Below are 21,654 nucleotides of genomic sequence, written 5' to 3'. Positions count from 1 at the left end.
CCAAAATTCATCTCTTTGTTAGTATTTAAGCCCATTCTGCCCCGTCGAGACGAAGATTTTAACCTTCATTTCTCCGGCTAGAATGACCTTAAATAGGGGCATCTGTAAGACCCCAATTTTGACCCTAAGATCCCCTATGGCATCATAACATTGCGTTTGCATTGCCTCAAGGATCTTTAGCATCTTGGTTCCCTTTGCCTTTGGGTGGGACTCCTTGTGATTGGTTTGAGATCACCAAGCATGCTTGAATTATACATCATTGTTTCTCTTACTTTTGTTTACTAACCAAAAGCACAAAAATGTGTCACTAACATCTTTTGTTTGAAGCTTGAGTATCATCCAAGACACTTTGTGGGTTCTATTTAGATGATCAGTCAACACAAGGGAATGGCTTGAGATACTGCCAACAGGTTCAAATGGGGTCTATTCGTCAGTCAAAACGTTAATCTTGAAGGAGCAAAAGTTTGTTCAGGAGCTGTCATGCTCGCTAGGCGAGCAGAATGGGTCGCCTAGCGAGTCCCAAGAAAAGCCACCAGAATCACCTACGCTCAGAGGAATTTCTTGAACTGTCATGCTCGCTAGGCGAAGCCCACGTGTTTAAAAAAAAGAAAAAATAAAAAAAAGAACGAAAATAAAAAAATAAAAAAAATAAAAAAACGAAAAAAAATAAAATAATAATAATAAAAACGAAAAATAATAATAATAATAATAATAAAAACAAAAAATAAATAAATAAATAAATAAAATATAACAGAAAATTTTTGGACTTGTGCCTCTCTCATTTGAGCCCACAGGTCCACAAAAATCAGGTTATAAATTCAAAGTTTCAGTGAAACAAAAGGCAATTCTATTCCTATTACCCTGGCAGGAAAAAGATAGTGAGAGAAGAGCTAACAGAGTTCAGAGCAACCTCCAGAGACTGAAGGGAACTCATCGGCAAAGAACCAATTCCCTCTCATATAAACCCTCAGATTGCTTTGCAAACCCAACCGGGCAATTCAATCTCATTTGATCTCTCCAGTCAGGTTTGCCTTATTCCCATTACTTTATGCTTTTCATTTGAATGCTCTGAATGTATGAGGTATTATGGGTGAATTTGATACCCTTTTGATGCATGTGTTTGACAAGAGGTTTAGGCCTCCTACCCTTGGTTGCTTTTTGTGAGCTTTTTGTGAATTTTCATGGCATGATTCATGTGGTTACATTTTGATTTGGGGGCAACTCTTGATTACCCTACCCTGTTTGCTCTAACTTGTTTTGTGTTTGTTATGGCATTATTTTCTCCTAATTCCGTCATATTACTCTAACCTGTTTGTTGAGTTTTGTTTTGTGAGGGCTCATATGACTCTTGATAACATGAAATTATATCATATTTTAGGACTTAATTCAATTAAATTATATTATTATTTATTTCAATTTACTGCATTTTATTAGATATTACGCGGTATTTCCTTTTTATTTGCCTCAGGTGTCTTATTTGAAGCACAAGTAAAAAAAGGAAGAAAAGGAGGTGCAAAAAGGAATGAAAAGAAACAAATAGCAAAAGCCAAGCCCAGCCCAAAGAAGACACAGGCGTCGTGCCTGTGACGACCGCCACGGATGTTGTGACGAACGTCACGCTGCATACACTTATGTGACGAGCGTCACACATGGTGTGACGGACGTCACACCATCCCCCTACATTTCTGCCTTCAGAGACGTTGAGAGTCCACGTTTACACGCTGAATCCTATTTCCACGGCGATGCATCCGTTACGTGAAGACTCCTTGACGCGGACTGCTTTGAAAACCGTTACGGAAAGCATCAATATAAATAGCAACTTTGCAAACCCTGCAGAGGTTCCACGCTTCCACGTTTACACGCTTTTTCCAGATTTCGGCAGTTTCCAATTTTCTTTTCTTCAGCAGTTTAAGCATACCTTTTACATACCGCTTTTGCAATTTTTATTGTTTTATCTTGCAACTCTATTTTCCTCTCTAGCACTTAATTAATTTTCACATAATAGTTTCCACACCGGAAACTATTGTGTACCTTTTTACCGGATCTAACCTTACGTTAGAATCTAGTTTTTTATTCCTTCGTTTTAATTTGTTGTTCGATTGAAGAATTCAAGAGCAAATCCTACCGGCTTGTGGTGGAGTGTTCAAGACTACTGTTTAAATTATTCAGGTTCTTTAATTATTGTTTAATGCTTTGTTTTATTATTTATTTATATTATTTGCTTGAGATGAGTCTGTTTATGCATGATAATTATTTAAGTTCGTTTAGCATGTCTGGCTAATTCGCCTAGATATCGGTATGTAAAGTAAGCGGAATAAGGGATCAAAACTAAGTCGTTTTAATTAAATTTAAAATTAAAATCACTCTTTTTACGGTCTCAGTTTACAGGTTTAATAACAAAGTTTTTATACGAGAGTAAAGGACATAAAGAGGTTAAAATCAATAGAGCGAAAGTTTGAGGTTTTAACTGGACAGTGTAAATTGGACATTAATTCTAGATCAGGGCGAGAGCAATTTTTAGAGTTAATTAAATTCTAATCTTTTCCAAAAAGTATTTTAAAGATTGAATGTGAGGACGAGAGTTAAGCATTCGAATTTAATTATATAACCTAAATCAACAGAGCGAGAGTTTGAGATAAGGGTGTTTAAACGGTTAGTGTTTTCTTAAAAAGAGTTTCTACAGACTTTATTGCTTTCAAAAAATGGTTTTTGACTTAATTATAAGTGACAGCTACGTTAACATAAAATCATGGTTTATTCAACAGAGCGAGAGTTTGAGATAGAACTTTTAATCAATATAGTCAACTGAAATGATTTATTTTAAAACCGAGAAACCAACAAAGAATTGATTCCCTAATTACGACGAACTACATACCGATATCCGTTTATTTGATATTTAATTTAGATTCTATTTTTAGTTTTAGCTTTTCCCCAAACAATCAAACATTATCTGCCTTAGCTTTACGAAGTAACCTTAGATAACGGTATATCGATTCATAAGTCCCTGTGGGATCGATATCTTTTAAAACTACGCGATAGAACTGTGCACTTGCAGTTTGTACCCGAAATTCGACTCATAAAGTCGCGATCAAGTTTTTGGCGCCGTTGCCGGGGACTTTTGTTTAGTCGATATCGTAACTCTTCCGTTACGCTGTAGAGACTAAGGCTTTTCTTTTTCTTTTCTTTCTATCGTCGATTTGTATGCCACACACTCGCTCACAAGGCGAACCGCTCTATTTACGAATCAACGATATCGAACTATATCTCTGAGTCTTACGACGAATTCGGGAATATCGTGCTGCAAACAATCTCCCTCCTGTTGAACTTCCTGATTTCAAAAACATTTTCCCTTCGATACCCGAGATGGCAGAACCAGCTCGTGCTCTTAGAGATTACGCCGCTCCATCACAAGATGAGCCGCATTCAAGTATTGCTCCGCCCGCAATCGAAGCAAACAACTTCGAACTCAAACCTTCACTGTTGCAGGCAGTGCAACAGAACCAATTCTCTGGAAATCCTACCGAGGATCCAAACCTTCATTTATCCGTATTTGTCCAATACGCTGATACTGTTAAAGCTAATGGTGTCACTTCAGAGGCAATTCGACTTCGTCTCTTTCCTTTCTCATTAAGAGATAGCGCTAGAAGATGGCTTCAGTCTCTCCCTTCCAACTCTGTCACCACATGGAACGAGTTGAAGAAAGTTTTTCTTGCCCGATATTTTCCGCCAAGCAAAACAGCTATGTTAAGAACCCAGATAAATGGATTTAAACAGAAAGATAACGAGTCTCTTTTCGAAGCATGGGAAAGATACAAAGACATGATGAGACTTTGTCCACACCATGGTTTAGAAGACTGGTTAGTAATTCACACATTCTATAATGGTCTCTTATACAACACAAGGTTAACAATAGACGCCGCTGCAGGTGGTGCACTAATGAACAAACCTTATGCTGATGCTTACCAGCTTATCGAAAGCATGGCCCAAAACCACTATCAGTGGGGAACCGAACGAACAATGGTGGAAAAACCTCAAACGAAAACCGGCATGTACGAGATAAGTAACCTTGATCATGTTAATGCAAAAGTGGATGCTCTGGTCCAGAAAATTGAAAGTTTAAATGTATCACCTCCAACCGCCGTGGTTGCTATAACTCAGAATTGCGAAGTCTGCGGAATCCAAGGTCACACTCCTACAGATTGTCAACTCTTGACAGGAATCTAAGCAGAACAAGTAAACTATGCTCAAGGAAGCCCCTACTCGAATACCTATAACTCAAATTGGAAGAACCATCCAAACTTTTCATATAAGAGTAATAATGCTTTGTACGCACCTGGACAGTCTCCAAATCAAGCCCCAGCTATACCTCCGGGATATCAGAAGTCGAACCCATCTACACATAGCAATAACGCCCCTAGGAAATCCAACTTGGAAATCATGATGGAAAACTTTATAGCTTCTTAACAACAAACCAATAAAGATTTCTTAAACCAGAATGTACACACTAGCGAACAAATTAAACAACTAGCAAGTAAAGTGGATGCCCTGGCTACCCATAACAAAATGTTGGAAACACAAATATCACAAGTAGCTCAACAACAAGCGCCTACTGCTGCCCCAACTGGTACATTTCCTGGACAGCCCCAACCTAACCCGAGAAGCCACGCTCATGCAATCATACTAAGAAGTGGAACGGAAGTGGAGGGACCATCTGATCCAAGGATAGAAAACCAAAACCCTAAAAAGTCAACTGAGGAAGAAAATAGACCTAAGGAAAAGGAAGAGAGTGATAAGGAAACCATAGAAAAGAAGGAACCTTATGTACCTCCACCATCTTATAAACCACCTATCCCTTACCCTCAAAGGCTTGTTAAAACCAAAGATGCGGGCCAATTTAAAAAATTTGTTGACCTCCTTAAACAATTAAACGTTACAATCCCGTTTACAGAAGCTATTACGCAAATGCCCTCATACGCCAAGTTCTTAAAAGAAATTCTTTCTAATAAAAGGAAACTTGAAGATAGCGAAACCGTTACACTCCCTGCCGAATGTAGCGCTATAATCCAGAACATGCCTCCTAAACTCAAGGATCCGGGTAGTTTCTCTATACCCTGTCACATAGGAAAATTTGTCATCGACAAAGCCTTGCGATTTAGGAGCCGGAATTAGTGTTATGCCTTTATCCATATGCAAGAGACTGGAAATGGGAGAATTAAGACCAACCAAAATGTCTGTGCAACTAGCAGATCGTTCTGTTAGATACCCTGTAGGAATTCTTGAAAACGTTCCCGTACGCATAGGTCAATTCTACATCCCAACTGATTTTACAATTATGGACATTAGAGAAGATGATATTACACCCATTATACTGGGAAGACGGTTCTTAGCAACTGCCGGTGCAATCATAGACGTAAAACGAGGACGACTCACCTTCGAAGTAGGAGAAGAGAAAATTGAGTTCATTCTTTCCCAATTTTTGAAAGCACCTGCAATAGAAGATACATGTTACTTCATGGATATCATCGATGAATGCATAAAAGAAACAGAGTTAGAAAAGGACAAATCATCCGACTGTCCTGTAGAAGACAAACTTAACCAATGTTTAGCAATAACACCGGACCCTACACAGTGTCTTAAGAAACCAACCCTAGATCTGAAAACACTTCCCAAAAATCTGAGATATGAATTCCTAGACTTAGAACTTGAACGACCTGTGATAGTTAATGCTGACCTAGGAAGACTCGAAACAGAAAAACTCCTACATATCTTAAGAAAATATCCAACCGCACTAGGTTACAACATCACCGATCTTAAAGGAATAAGTCCTTCTATTTGTATGCACCGCATCATGCTAGAAGAAGACTGTAAAACTTCTAGAGAACACCAGAGGAGACTAAATCCGATCCTGAGTGAGGTAGTGAAGAAGGAAATAACCAAGTTATTAGAGGCAGGTATCATATATCCTATATCTGATAGCCAATGGGTTAGTCCTGTACACGTAGTACCAAAGAAAGGTGGTATAACAGTCATTGAAAATGAAAAAGGAGAAACTATAACCAAACGAATCGAATCGGGATGGAGAATGTGCATTGACTATAGGAAACTAAACAAAGCAACCCGAAAAGATCATTTCCCTTTACCATTCATTGACCAGATGCTAGAGCGATTGGCAAAACATTCACATTTCTGTTATCTAGACGGTTATTCAGGCTTCTTTCAAATACCAATTCACTCTGATGACCAAGAAAAGACAACATTCACGTGCCCTTTTGGTACCTTCGCTTATAGACGAATGCCGTTTGGCTTGTGTAATGCTCCTGCAACTTTTCAAAGATGCATGATGGCAATTTTCGCCGATTTTCTCGAAAACATCATGGAAGTATTTATGGATGACTTTTCCGTATGCGGACAAAGTTTTGAAGAATGCCTTGAAAACCTAGAAAGAGTTCTTGAGCGATGTGTAAAAGTAAACTTAGTACTTAACTGGGAGAAATGCCACTTTATGGTACAAGAAGGAATTGTTTTAGGACACATTATATCAAATAGAGGAATTGAAGTAGACAAAGCCAAAATAGAGGTAATCGAAAACCTTCAACCCCCTAAAACCGTGAGAGAAGTACGAAGCTTCTTAGGACACGCCGGTTTTTACCGACGATTCATCAAAGACTTCTCTAAAATAACTAAACCTTTAACCGGACTATTGATGAAAGATGCCGAATTCATATTCGACAATAACTGTTTAGAAGCATTTCAAACGCTTAAGCAAGCATTGATCTCCGCGCCCATAATGCAGACACCCGACTGGAATGAACCATTCGAAATAATGTGCGATGCCAGCGATTACGCTGTAGGTGCTGTTTTAGGACAACGAAAGGATAAGAAGCTTCATGTTATATATTACGCAAGTAGAACTCTAGATGAAGCACAGATGAATTACGCCACAACCGAGAAAGAACTCCTAGCAGTTGTGTTTGCGCTAGATAAATTTCGTTCTTACTTAGTCGGAGCCAAAATAATAGTTTACACTGACCACGCTGGTATCAAATACCTCCTAACAAAAAAGGATGCTAAACCTAGACTCCTAAGATGGATCTTGTTGCTACAAGAGTTCGATTTGGAAATCAAAGACAAGAAAGGAACTGAAAACGTAGTAGCAGACCACCTCTCTAGACTTGAGAACCTTGAACCGGAAAGAACATCAATTAACGATGATTTCTCGTACGATAAGCTTATAGCTACTTTGGAAGAGAATAACTCTGACAAGCAAGTAGAAACCACCTTAACTATATCTGTTACGCCATGGTACGCTGATCTCGTCAACTATTTAGCTGCCGGAATAGTTCCACCTACTTTATCATACCAGCAGAAGAAACGATTCTTCTATGACATAAAACACTATTACTGGGATGATCCCTTACTTTTCAAAAGAGGCCCCGATGGTATTTTCCGTCGATGCATACCTGAAGAAGAGGTAGAAAATATAATCCAACACTGCCACTCCGCTCCTTATGGTGGACACGCAAGTACATCCAAGACCTGCTCTAAAATCCTACAATCCGGTTTTTATTGGCCAAGTATATGGAAGGACGTACATGCGGCTATTAAGGAATGTGACAGATGTCAACGCACAGGAAACATATCTAGACGTGACGAGATGCCACAAAAAAGTATTTTGGAAGTAGAGATTTTCGACGTGTGGGGAATAGACTTCATGGGACCTTTTCCATCCTCTTTCGGTAACAAATACATACTCGTGGCGGTAGACTACGTTTCAAAATGGATCGAAGCTATAGCTTCTCCAACAAATGACACCCGAGTAGTAACTAGACTCTTTAAGAATATAATATTTCCGAGATTTGGCATCCCAAGAATAGTAGTCAGTGATGGTGGATCACATTTCATATCCAAGGTACTCGAAAAACTACTGTTTAAGTATGGCGTAAGGCATAGAGTAGCGACACCTTACCACCCTCAGACCAGTGGGCAAGTGGAAGTGTCCAACAGAGAGATTAAACAAATATTAGAAAAAACAGTCGCCACTTCAACGAAAGATTGGTCATTAAAACTACCAGAAGCTTTATGGGCGTATCGAACTGCTTATAAAACCCCCATAGGGACGACCCCATTTAAGCTCATTTATGGAAAATCCTGCCACCTCCCGGTAGAATTAGAACATAAAGCTTATTGGGCTATTAGAAATCTGAACCTAAACTATAAGGCCGCCGGTGAAAAGAGAATCCTTGACATAAACGAATTAGAGGAACTCAGAAGAGACGCCTATGAAAATGCCAGAATCTACAAAGAAAGAACAAAACAATGGCATGACAAGCGTATATCAAGGAAAATCTTCCAGCAAGGCGATGCAGTCCTTTTATTTAACTCTAGGCTAAAGTTATTTCCGGGAAAACTACGATCCAGATGGTCAGGTCCTTTTCATATCACTAACATCTTTCCCAGTGGAGCAGTAGAAATTAAAGGCAAATCTATGGAACCATTTACCGTAAACGGGCAATGTCTAAAACATTATCACTATGCAGAAAACAATGAAGATTCGCAAGTCATGCACTTAGACGAAATGCCTCCAGAAATTATAGATTATAATTGATTGTTTTTATGTCGAGCTTGCAACATTAAACAAAGCGCTTAGTGGGAGACAACCCACAAATATTTTATTATTTCCTTATTCTATTATTATTTTTCTATTTCTTCCTTAATCATTCTTTTAATTTCTGTTTAGTATTCATTCTTAATTTATATTAATTTATTAAAAACTTTTCTCTTCTTTCGGCATTTGGCCAAATCCTGACTAAAACTCATGTTTTGTTTTCTCTAGCTAACACCAACCAGATGGGACAAATTGACCGTATGGGTATCAAATTCAGAGGAATGGCTCACAAACTAAAATTTGAAGAACTAGCCACGAGAGAGATGCTACCTAGTTTATATGCTGATGACTGGGCTATGACCGCCCTTGGACTAAGAGAAAGTGTCCTGTTTTTGCTGAATCAGATAGGGTGGGAAACATCTCCTATCCTACGACATTTCGTCACGTACCGGAGACTAACACTAGAATTCCTTAGCTCCCTAATCTATTTACCCAGCCATGGGAAAGGAATTAACAGAGGTTTTATCCAGTTCAGAATGTTCAACATGGAGTACCAATTTAATATTAGAGACTTTACCAACCTTTTGGGTTTCCCTACCTCCCTTGATACATTCACAGTGAGCCAGGAAGAACTTTTTGAATATAGAGAACTCGAACACTTTTGGGGTAGCTTGACTGGAAATGACGATCCCGAGGAACATGAGTTTCTCTCTGGAAACATACATAACCCGGCCTTCCGCTACTTCCATAGGATCCTGACCCACACCTTATTTGGACAGAAGCCATACAGCACTTCAGTTTCACGTGATGAACTCTTCATCATATTCTGTGCTTCCCAGAACCGTCCAGTAAACGGTGCCACCTTTATGCTAGCAAATTTAGACCACCTTATCCAAGATGAGCGAGCACCTATTAGAGTAGGCGGTTTGATATCCATGATTGGTAATGCACTCGGATTACGTCAGCCTATGCTTAACTTAAGCCCCTTTTGTGGCATTACTACTATGAGTATACCCTTCCTCTTCAATGCCATGTTTATAGCAAACCAAGGGTCTGACGAGTTCGAGCTTATAATTAATAACCAAGTTCTTTGCCTATTCACCTTACCCAATCCCAGGACTAATGTTCATAACCGCAGTAACTGGCTCTACAATCTGAACGCGACACCCTCTCCAGCTAGATCCACTGAATCCATCCAGGACTATGAGATTTGTGATGACCAGATCCCTTATGCTGAATCTGACCCTCAGACACCATCTGGCTATTATGATATTGACCCTCCTCCTCAGCCTGTTCAGACCGAAGAATCAGCAATATCCAACCTCCGACATCATATGCCCGGAACTGATTATAACACCGCCATTGAAGCTTTGATGTCAGAACAAGACGCCCTCAGAGAAGAGTTTACTGAAATGAGACACGAAGTTCTAGGATACATGAGCAGTATGACAAATCAGTTTCACGAGTTGCTATACCGTGTTAACTCTTTTGCTCCTCCGGCCAGAGATCGTGCAGATGGATAGAAATTATTTTTCTTAGTTATTTAGTTTTAAGTTAGATTATTCATTAATGTTATTTGAATTCATGTTCGCATTTGTTTCCCTTTCGCATTTTTTGTTTTTCTTTCCAATATTACATTATAATCATTTTATTGAAGCTATTTATTTAATTTTATTATGCAATAGCTATTATGTTCTCTACTGTTGCTACCTATGGCTTATTGAGTTATATATGCACTATTATACAAAGTAGAATAAGCATGCAGGAGAAATTAAATTGCAGAATAAATCAATCAGTAGCATAACAAACAAAAATTAATAATATATAATAACTTACCAGCCACTCTGAAGGACGCTAGTTGAAACCATGCCAAACCGACAGTGTGACGAGCGTCACACATCCTGTCACGGACGTCACGCTAAGTACCTGTGACGCCCGTCATGCACCTGTAACGAGCGTAACGCCCTTCAGACTAGGTGAACGTTAAGGAGCCGTTGGAGACGAACGTTACACCCCTTCAACTTTTTACCTTCCCCATTTATTCACATTTACCCACAATTATTCACTTTTCAACCACCTATTTTTCCAACTTCCAAAATTTTTCCTATAAATACCCACCAAACCTTCCTTCATTCACCACAAACCACTTTCTTCTATCAAACACTTTTCTCTTCTTTCCAATTTACCTCTTTCAGTTCATCCATCAGTATGGCGGGTAACCAGAATTTCGGAAATATCATCTTCCGAACCGAAGATGAAAATTATCAAAGGGAGCAATACGAGCGTTTCCAACAGCGAGGCGTCGCCTCCACCAGGTATCCTGATTTTACTTGTTTACAACAATTAGGATTACTCCAAGGTATCGAATGGATGCTCCGTCAAGCCGACTAACCTTTCTATGCACGCATAATCAACCCACTTACCCCTCCCTAACCTTAGAATTTTTAAGTTCATACGCATACACCACTCCCGCCGGTGAAGACGAATTCTTAACCGGTACCGCAACCTTCCGTATGTTCAACACCGAGTACTCCTTAACCCAAAACCAGTTGAGTACCATGCTACAATTCTCCACAGAAGGCCAAGTCTACCCCAGAATCCCTCCCGACCTAAACTGGAACACAGTTGCCGTTTTCACCCTCTTTAAGAAAATATCCGGTCTAGATGCCTACAACTGGGAAGAACTCCTTCTTTCCCACATACATAATCCAACCATCCGATATTTTATCCGCATCTTACAGAACACAGTTTTTGGTAGACCAAATAATAGCAAGGTCAACGCAAAGGAACTCTTCTTCCTCGAATGCGTCTTCGAACCGCAAGCTAAGGTAAACGCCGCCTCCTTCCTATTTCATCATATCCGCACCTTATGTGCTAGAGGCCGTCAACCCTTTGTAATTGGCGGATTAATCACCACCATAGCACTAGGCTTAAACTTAGGGGACCGACTCCAAACCTTAGAATCTCTACCTCCCCTATTTATGGACATCAGCTACTGTCGATCCAGCCGCCTGATTAAGAACAGAGTAGGCGGAGGATATTATCTTATGGTGAACAACCAGGCTATTCCAAGTGTTGTTCTACCCAACATGGCCCTAACAGATGTCACAAACCCCAACCGCCACCTCTATGATCTAAATGCTCCCGAAGCCACCGAGCCTTCACAAGCAAACCCGCCCGCAGACGAGTTTGAAGACATGGAACAAGGTGATCCTACTCCTACACAACAATCTGTCCCGCTCAACCACTCCGTTGTTGCAGCTGGCCCATCCTCACGTCGTCGACGACGAAGGCCTGCAACCAACGACGACATCATGGATGCAATTGATGGTATGCAAGCACAGAATCTCGAAATGATGCAACTAATGCGCCAAATGCAAGAACAACAGGAAGCGAGGAATACCATTACTGATCAGCGGTTCACTGAGTTGCTTAGCCGGTTTGACAACTTAGAGGTACATCAACGATCACCAGGTCCAAGAACACGAGGCGGAAGGCAGCATTGACTTTTTCTTTCATTTTTCTATTCATTTTCTTTTGTTTTCTTTGAAACATTGGGGACAATGTTTCATTTAAGTGTGGGGGGGAAAACCTTGTTCTTTCAACCTTCCCTTTTCAAGTATGTTATTTTCCCTTTCATTGTTATTTCCCTTTCTTATTATGAAAAAAAAAAATTTATTATAATATATATTTATTTTAAGTCAAGTCCCTAGTGTGAAAAATTCTTATTATCTATTCCCCTCAATTTTCTTGAGCCATAACAAAAATTCAACACACTCAGTAAGTATAAAGGTCGCTTATTTTATAAAACTTGAGTGAAATCAAGACAAAAATTATTACCATAACAACGCTCTAAGAACCTCAACATGTTAGATCAGAATAAGTACCTATTATACCAATCCCGTGAACTTTTAGTTTTATAGTAACCCCGAGTAGTTTATACAAGAAGTCAGCATCATCTCAATAGCAAACTACGTGGAGGGCCGATGAATATAAGTGAAGGATTCCCAAAGTAACATAAAAAAATATATATATCAGGAAATGCACTAATTAAGTTAGGTGATCTTTACCAGATCATTTAATCTAAAGGTTGCAGATCATACAAAAGCATAAGATGAAAGATCCATTATGAGTTGGTTCAGCAGGTATCTGGTACTGAACTTGGTAGGGCGGACTACGGTCCGATCCCCCGCAATTTGCAATGGACTGAATAACGAAGTTATCCGACTTATGTACCAGAACTTCTAGCTAAAAGGGGATCAGAATCACTAACCGGTTACTCCACTATGTGCGCGAAAAGATAAAGGGCTTAATGTGATTTCGCTAGAATGAAAACGGGTGAAATAAGAGTAAAGGAACTAGGATAGCTATAATGGCATTACTCAAACTGGTTTGCATAAGGTGAGGTTATCTGAGGTTGTGACGGTGGTTGTTGATGTCAAGATTAAACTCAAGTTACTTCTAAACAAGGTTTACATGCAACCTAGTACGAATTGATGTGTGTTTCGAAATTTCATCTGGCTAAAACTTTTAAAACAAGTTCTATACTGAATTTTGCTTGAGGACAAGCAAAGATCTAAGTATGGGGGAGTTTGATAACATGAAATTATATCATATTTTAGGACTTAATTCAATTAAATTATATTATTATTTATTTCAATTTACTGCATTTTATTAGATATTACGCGGTATTTCCTTTCTATTTGCCTCAGGTGTCTTATTTGAAGCACAAGTAAAAAAAGGAAGAAAAGGAGGTGCAAAAAGGAATGAAAAGAAACAAATAGCAAAAGCCAAGCCCAGCCCAAAGAAGACACAGGCGTCGTGCCTGTGACGACCGCCACGGATGTTGTGACGAACGTCACGCTGCATACACTTATGTGACGAGCGTCACACATGGTATGACGGACGTCACACCATCCCCCTACATTTCTGCCTTCAGAGACGTTGAGAGTCCACGTTTACACGCTGAATCCTATTTTCACGGCGATGCATTCGTTACGTGAAGACTCCTTGATGCGGACTGCTTTGAAAACCGTTACGGAAAGCATCAATATAAATAGCAACTTTGCAAACCCTGCAGAGGTTCCACGCTTCCACGTTTACACGCTTTTTCCAGATTTCGGCAGTTTCCAATTTTCTTTTCTTCTGCAGTTTAAGCATACCTTTTACATACCGCTTTTGCAATTTTTATTGTTTTATCTTGCAACTCTATTTTCCTCTCTAGCACTTAATTAATTTTCACATAATAGTTTCCACACCGGAAACTATTGTGTACCTTTTTACCAGATCTAACCTTACGTTAGAATATAGTTTTTTATTCCTTCGTTTTAATTTTTTGTTCGATTGAAGAATTCAAGAGCAAATCCTACCGGCTTGTGGTGGAGTGTTCAAGACTACTGTTTAAATTATTCAGGTTCTTTAATTATTGTTTAATGCTTTGTTTTATTATTTATTTATATTATTTGCTTGAGATGAGTCTGTTTATGCATGATAATTATTTAAGTTCGTTTAGCATGTCTGGCTAATTCGCCTAGATATCGGTATGTAAAGTAAGCGGAATAAGGGATCAAAACTAAGTCGGTTTAATTAAATTTAAAATTAAAATCACTCTTTTTACGGTCTCAGTTTACAGGTTTAATAACAAAGTTTTTATACGAGAGTAAAGGACATAAAGAGGTTAAAATCAATAGAGCGAAAGTTTGAGGTTTTAACTGGACAGTGTAAATTGGACATTAATTCTAGATCAGGGCGAGAGCAATTTTTAGAGTTAATTAAATTCTAATCTTTTCCAAAAAGTATTTTTAAAGATTGAATGTGAGGACGAGAGTTAAGCATTCGAATTTAATTATATAACCTAAATCAACAGAGCGAGAGTTTGAGATAAGGGTGTTTAAACGGTTAGTGTTTTCTTAAAAAGAGTTTCTACGGACTTTATTGCTTTCAAAAAATGGTTTTTGACTTAATTATAAGTGACAGCTACGTTAACATAAAATCATGGTTTATTCAACAGAGCGAGAGTTTGAGATAGAACTTTTAATCAATATAGTCAACTGAAATGATTTATTTTAAAACCGAGAAACCAACAAAGAATTGATTCCCTAATTACGACGAACTACATACCGATATCCATTTATTTGATATTTAATTTAGATTCTATTTTTAGTTTTAGCTTTTCCCCAAACAATCAAACATTATCTGCCTTAGCTTTACGAAGTAACATTAGATAACGGTATATCGATTCATAAGTCCCTGTGGGATCGATATCTTTTAAAACTACGCGATAGAACTGTGCACTTGCAGTTTGTACCCGAAATTCGACTCATAAAGTCGCGATCAACTCTTGCAGAGATGGCTTGCCTGGTGTTCCGCTTTATTTGTGGGATACCACCTGGAGGTTTATTCCGATTACCTGTACTGACTCGCTTTCTTTGATGGTGTTTAGCTTGGAAGAGTCTTTGGGTTTCTTATTTATCTAATTGCTATTACTTCATATCTTTATCCGTACGGTAGATCTCTCGATCCCTTTACTTTTCCCGCATGTTACCGATTTCTTAGGTTTCGTATAGCCTCTCGTGGCATGTCATTTAAGGTAGCGCGGTTCCTTTATCTAGGACTGCCTTTTTGCATGAGCGTCCCTAAACACCCCAAACTCATTGATTTTTCTTCTCCTAAGAACACATTATCTCCTTCTACTACAGGCGAGTAAGTCTCCAAAGGTCGAGCATCCGGTAGATTGCGTAGTAACGTCGTTCACCCCAAAACACAACCCTTACCCCATAGGTGGTCGAACTACGTTTTGCTCTGATTTTCATCCCAGATGAGATACGTAGGCATAAGACGCGATGTCTTAGTGATCACACTCCTCTTTAACCCATAGGTAGCCGAGCTACGAAGACTCTAATTCTCAGATTCATATGAGATACGTATGCAGTGGATGCGACGTCCGTGCGAGTCATTTTCTTTTGACCCTTCTTTTAGTAAGTAGTACATTAGATAAACATACACGCTTTTCTCATCCCTTCAATCATGTTTGCACAAATAAATTTTCAAAAAAAAAAAAAACAGCCTTTGCAACAAATGTGAAAAGGACTCCCTAGGAGTACCTAGGATGCTTTGGGTGCCTAATACCTTCCCATTGCATAACCAACCCCCTTACCCAGATCTCTGACATTTTTACTAGTTTTTTATTCGATAAAACTTTTAGGTTTTTGTTCGCTTTCTAACCATTCCTTTGGATAAATAGAAGTGCGGTGGCGACTCGACTTGTATGATTTACCTTGGATTTAGTCAATATCTCTAATGGTAACGAATACCCCGCTACAATAGGAAACTTTACTCTCTTAATTTATATCGGCGTCAAAATTGAGAGCTATCAAATTGCCCCCTAAAAATTTAATTTCGAACTTACGAAGAAAAAGTCATTTTTTGAGAGTATGGTTCAACGCCTTGAGCAATTGTTGCATGTTACCAACACCCAACATTACAAAACCTTTCAGTTTCCTCCAGCTGGCTCATGACATCAGCACCATCATTATCCTTCTCCTAACATGTATTTTCCGTCCATACCCAAATCTTTTTTAATCGTCACATTTCCTAGACTCTAGGAGGTCGTGGGATTAGGCATTAATTATTACCGTTTCACTATGTAATCCTGGAGAGACACGTGCCCCACTCACTTGTCAACCATTAGTGCTGATTTGAATCGTTTCTCTTCCAGAAGAACTTATAAAAGGCGCACTTCTTCCTAATTTCCCTTTTTTACGCTTTACAAAAACCTTAAGCATTTCATCTTTTCATCTTCCTCCAAAAACAAACTCATAACAAAACTCAGACTTTCTTCAAACTCTCAACAACAATGGCTACTTCAAGCAAAGCCTCCAAAGAAACCACCAAAGCTGCTAAGGCTTCTGTCAAATCTACGAATGCTCCAAAATATATCTCAGATCTTCCTCCCTTCGCCATGCTCACTGGTCCAATAATAAGAGGCAACCAACAATACATTCCTGAACTCAAGACTAAAGAACAACGAAAAATCTATGAATCCCAGGTACTTATTCCTATTATTGTTTCTGGAAAAACTAATGCTTTGCTTGGACCTTTTCCTGATTTAAATACTGACCCTAACAAACTTAGGGATTTCTTCCCCTCTTACCACAAATGTCAACCCATAGGACAGTCCAAAAAACCTAGGGCTAACACCACTAAGGAACCTCAATCATCAACAAATGAACCTATAAACCTTAGGTTCATGAATAATGGTTTTAGGATTTTTCGTGCAACTCCTTCATTTAAAGATCCAACTGATTATATAAACTGGCTAAACAAAATAGAGAAAGCCAAAGCTCAAACCTGGAAAGACATGGGGATTTATGATTTAATCATGCTGTCGAAGGTAGGATTAGAGTATAGTTCATCCTTATTAGTCTCTTCCTTATTCTTCTGGGATATCACCCACTACACTTTCCATCTTCCTTGTGGAATGTTTACCCCCACCCTCTTTGACGTAGCCGCTATCACAGGGCTAAAACCAACTGGACATACTTACGACCCAGAGATAGACTCTGAGGATTCCATTTCCTTCTCCACTTCTAGAGCTGCTTATTCAACCCACATAGCCCATTATCATGACAAGGACATCGAAACCGTCTCTGACGTGGAACATATTTCCTTCATGGCTTTATGGTTATCCCATTTCATTTTCTGCTCGAAGTCACTACAGATCGCCAAGAAGTATCTTACTCTGGTGAACCAACTACACGATGGTCACGATGTTTGCTTGAGCGAAATGATCTTAGCCAGCCTTTATGAATCCTTAAGCAATGGCATTACTTAACTCAAGAATCTGGGAGAGAAAGGAAATTTCCTCCTTTCTGGGGCTTTCTGGCTATTACAACTCTAGTTAAATGCCACCTTCATGGCAAGCCTTCCTAACAAAGGCCTTGTCGATGAAGATTCTGAAGAAGTGAAGAATAGAAGGGTTGAAGGAGTTCGATTGGCTCAGCTGACGCCAAATGATGAAGGACAAGCCCTTCGAACTACATTCATGAGCTACATTTTGATGTTTGGAAGACGCTATGAGTTCACGTCGAACATGGCCCCCGTTGCAGCTAGAGAATATGGTCCAGTATAGTTCAGAAGACCCTTTCCTTCTCTTGCCAAAAAACAAGAGACATAATCTCTTCTGCTTTGGGAAGCCTTTTTAACCCCCAAAACTTATAACCCTTAGGTTATACCCGTCGAAGACAAAGGTTACCTTAATTACTTATCAACCTAACCTTGTGGCTCGACAGTTTGGATTAGTTCAGGCTCTCCCAAAGTGTCTTTATGACAAGAAAATCAACCTCCTTCTTTACAATGCAATCCACAACGAAACCACTGTTGTCAAACATATAGCTCGATATACTGGTAGAACACACCTTGCTCCAGTTGAATTTGAGCCATGCTTCCTCTGTACTTCAGAATTTGAGAATGGTGGTCGAAATACTATGCTGAAGAATTCTATGATGTTTCCACCTTTACTTAGCATATTACTAAAGCTTTCCTCTTTGTGCAAGAAAAAACCAAAGGTACTTACACACACATCAAAGAAATTCAGGCATTCTAAAATTACTTTGAAACTGCCTATAGGCCTGGTGATCTTAGTCGAACCATTCGTGAGGCAGTTGTCACTCTAAAGGAAAAAAACTCGAAGAAAATGAAGAGTTTAAAAATCCCTTCATATGTTCTCCTGAGAAATGTTACGAAATGGATTTCAAAATGCATCCTCTTAAGTTTCCTCGAGTGCCAAACACTAATTTTAGAGTGGCCCTTGCCCCTCCATTCCCATACTGGTTCATATGTGGGGATTCTATAAAAATCCTTTGACAACAGTCACAGAAAAACACCCAGCGAGTGGTTGCGACTAAGCATACTTTAGACAGTTTCAAAGGACATCTTCATATAGGAATCGAAGATGTTCGCATCGAATCAGATATATATGAAGGTGTGGGATGGAATACCTTTTCGAATCACATATCTTATTAGGATATTTACTCTCGACTTGTAGTAACTGCTTCATTTTATTTCTTTTAGCTATCAGAGTTCCACCTAGGAAACCAACAACCAAGAAGTTGGTCGAAGAAAAAACTGAGGGTGGCAACAAGATCATTAAGGTACACCTTTACTCTACCCATTACTTTTTGTTATGTATAATGGTATCTCTAACACTTCGATCTTGTACTCAGGGTGCTCGAAAACCTCCCCAGACTCCTACAAAAATCATAACAAAAGCAGCGGCGTCTCTTGTGATAATAGAATTAGACAAAGAGGATCTATCTCCCATCCTAGATCTTACTCTTAGAAAGAGGAAGAAACAACCCAAGGTTGTCGAAACCTTCAGTCAGCCTCAGGAAAAAAATTTCATAGTTATAAAGCAACATGTTGCCCTCTCTATCCTGGAGCCTACTCCTGAAGATATGTCGAGGATAGCAGTGACACAAGTCGAAAGTGACAACTCCAGCCTCGGAGTTGAAGGGACCAAGGTAGAAGCACACGTGACTTAGCTTCTTTCGATTTATTATCCTTTAATACTTTGACTAACTTATTATTTTTTCTTAACCTTTGGATTTCAGGATGGCGTAGCCACTGCCATTCGAACAACATGCAAATCTTCTTCTACACCAGATATTCTCAATAGTGTTGGCGAACCCACCTATCGACCCTCATCAGAGAAAGGCTCAATGAGCGAGATCAACCAACCCGTTGCTGAAAGGCTTGAGACTTCGCCACAAAAAACCACTACTCAACACTCTCACACAAGTGGCTCTGATCACGAAGATGATTTGTGTCCAGAAACCCAAGTTGAGGCGAACAGGGATGCCATGGTGGTGGACGAAGAAGTCCAACTTGGCAACGTTTCTGAAGGTGATTCACCTAACGTCGAAGGTGCAGATACCACTGCTTTGGGAGGTGTTGATGCCCAAGATAAGAAGCTGAGAGAAGACGAAGAATTCAAAGAGCCACCAATATTCGACGATGTTGATAATGCTGCTAATGATGAGGAGCTTGAGGACCAAGAAGAACAACCTCAGGACCAAACTCCCACAACCCCCACACCTGAAATTATCCCTGAGGGTTTTAGAGATTCGATAAGAGCGACTAGGGTTCTTTCTTCAGAGGAATTGGAAGCTCTGAAACAAAGCCAACCTCTTGAGTATCTGAAGGCTATGCTGATTCGAAGAGAAAGCTCATCTGAAAAAAGTCTCAGTACTTCTGCAGCCTCTGAGGATCAATCTTCGAGCAGAACCGTGAATGAGGCACTCTAAAAAATTAAAGAGAAAATCTTTAAGGGTGACTTATTTCTACTCTTGTTGGTTGATCCTTCTGCCCCCTATCTTTGAAGGCTCTCCTCATCCAAGTTAATCTATTGGATTTTTCTCTTGAAATTGCCAATGTCGTCTTGGAATTGGGTACCATGATAGAATAGGTTGTCGAAGACAATAAATTGCTTCCCGAAATTACCAAATAAATCAAGCCAAAATCAGGTGCTGAAGCTGCTGCTTGGGACACAGCTAGTGATCGACCAACAGGGCGCTGGAACTGAAGGAGACGAAGAAGAAAAACCAGGCCAAGATCAAAACCCATGATCGCGATATTGCCTCTTGGGAAGCGCAAATAAGGGAACTTTAGGCCAAGATAACTGAAGCAAAGAAACACAAAGATGAGCTTTTAAAGTTCGATGATGCTTCCATGGCTAAAGAGTTAGATTTTGGCTTGAAGTTTGTCGAAAAAGTGTGCAAACTAGAGACATAGCTCACGACTCTTCGATCAAAACGATCTATGTGTGAAAAATGTTTGGAGCTTCCCAAGACCAAATATCTCCATATGAAGAATCACCTCCCATTTTAGCTTTGGTCTCCTCGTCATCATTTACCTCTTAATGACTTTTTGATTTTACTTGTATTGACCATTAGCCCTTTGGGCCTTTGTAACGAATTCCAGCCATATTGGCAATATTTTTACATTACCATGTTGGAAGATACTTATTTTAATGCAATTGCTCGTTTATTATTCTTATTTCTTGGAGCGCTAGCTTATATTTTTTTCAAATATTTTCCATTCACTCTTAATATTCTGTTGTCTCGACTAAGTTCTTCAATCTCATAAGCACCATTAGAGAAAACTTGTAAAATTTGAAAGGGGCCCTCCCATTTGGGAGACCATTTCCCTAGGGCCCTATCCTTTCGATCCATTGGAAGGATAACTTTCCAAACCAAATCTTAAGGCAAAAATTCCTTAATTTTAACCTTCTTATTATAAGAGTTCTCTACTCTGTTCTTCTGCCTTTTCAATAATTCCAAGGCCTTTAGTCTCTCTTCATCTAGATCGACTAACTCATCTAGCATCATGTTCCAATATGATTCTGATGGAATTTCATGATGCCTCTGAATCCTTGTTGATTGCAGGTAAACTTCTACTAGTAAGACTGCATCATGACCAAAGGTCAGTCGAAATGGGGTCGAATTAGTGGCTTCTTTGGGCGAAGTCCGACATACCCATAAAATCTGATCTAAAGTTTTGTGCCAGTTTCTAAGTTTCTTCCCTACATGTTTCTTGATCAAACCAATTACCACTTTATTTGCTACTTTGACCTGACCATTGGCCTGAGCGTAATATGGCGTAGATGTTAACAATTTGAAACCCATTTCCTTAGAAAATTCTTGCATCTTTTGACCAATAAACACTGATCCTTGATCCGTTGTAACGGTCTTTGGGATCCCAAATTTGTAAATGATATGCTTCTAGATGAATTTAATCACATCTACTTGGCCTACATTTGGCAAAGGTATATCTTCGATCCATTTTGTAAAATAAATAATTCCAACCAAGATATACCTTTGATTCTTAGATGATGGTGGTCGAATTTCCCCAATCAAATCTAAAGCCCAACCTCTAAAGGGCCAAGGTTTGACTATAGAGTGTAGTTCGCTCGCAGGGACATGTTGTATGCCTGCATGTACCTGACACTCTTGGCATCCTTTGGAAAATTCGACAGAGTATTTTAACATGGT

The 21,654-nt window shown here is 39.3% G+C and overlaps 1 protein-coding gene and 1 pseudogene across 1 annotated transcript; both read right to left on the bottom strand.

Annotated features, from left to right (window-relative positions):
- Positions 1 to 3,748: 3,748 nt before the first annotated feature.
- On the bottom strand, positions 3,749 to 3,848 carry LOC127133048 (uncharacterized; annotated as a pseudogene).
- A 17,014-nt stretch (positions 3,849 to 20,862) lies between these two features.
- On the bottom strand, positions 20,863 to 21,309 carry LOC127131381 (uncharacterized). The gene has a single exon (XM_051060309.1). The coding sequence runs from the start codon at positions 21,307 to 21,309 to the stop codon at positions 20,863 to 20,865; it is 447 nt and encodes a 148-aa protein (XP_050916266.1).
- Positions 21,310 to 21,654: the final 345 nt, after the last annotated feature.

The sequence above is a fragment of the Lathyrus oleraceus genome, chromosome 3 (genome assembly GCF_024323335.1).
Source record: "Lathyrus oleraceus cultivar Zhongwan6 chromosome 3, CAAS_Psat_ZW6_1.0, whole genome shotgun sequence".
Taxonomy (NCBI): domain Eukaryota; kingdom Viridiplantae; phylum Streptophyta; class Magnoliopsida; order Fabales; family Fabaceae; genus Lathyrus; species Lathyrus oleraceus.
The sequence above is the reverse complement of the archived record's forward strand: the minus strand, read 5'-3'. Positions and strand labels throughout refer to the sequence as shown.

Bases quoted from the DNA above. Each gene is read 5' to 3' on its own strand.
- LOC127131381 (XM_051060309.1), bottom strand. From the start codon at position 21,309: ATGCAAGAATTTTCTAAGGAAATGGGTTTCAAATTGTTAACATCTACG.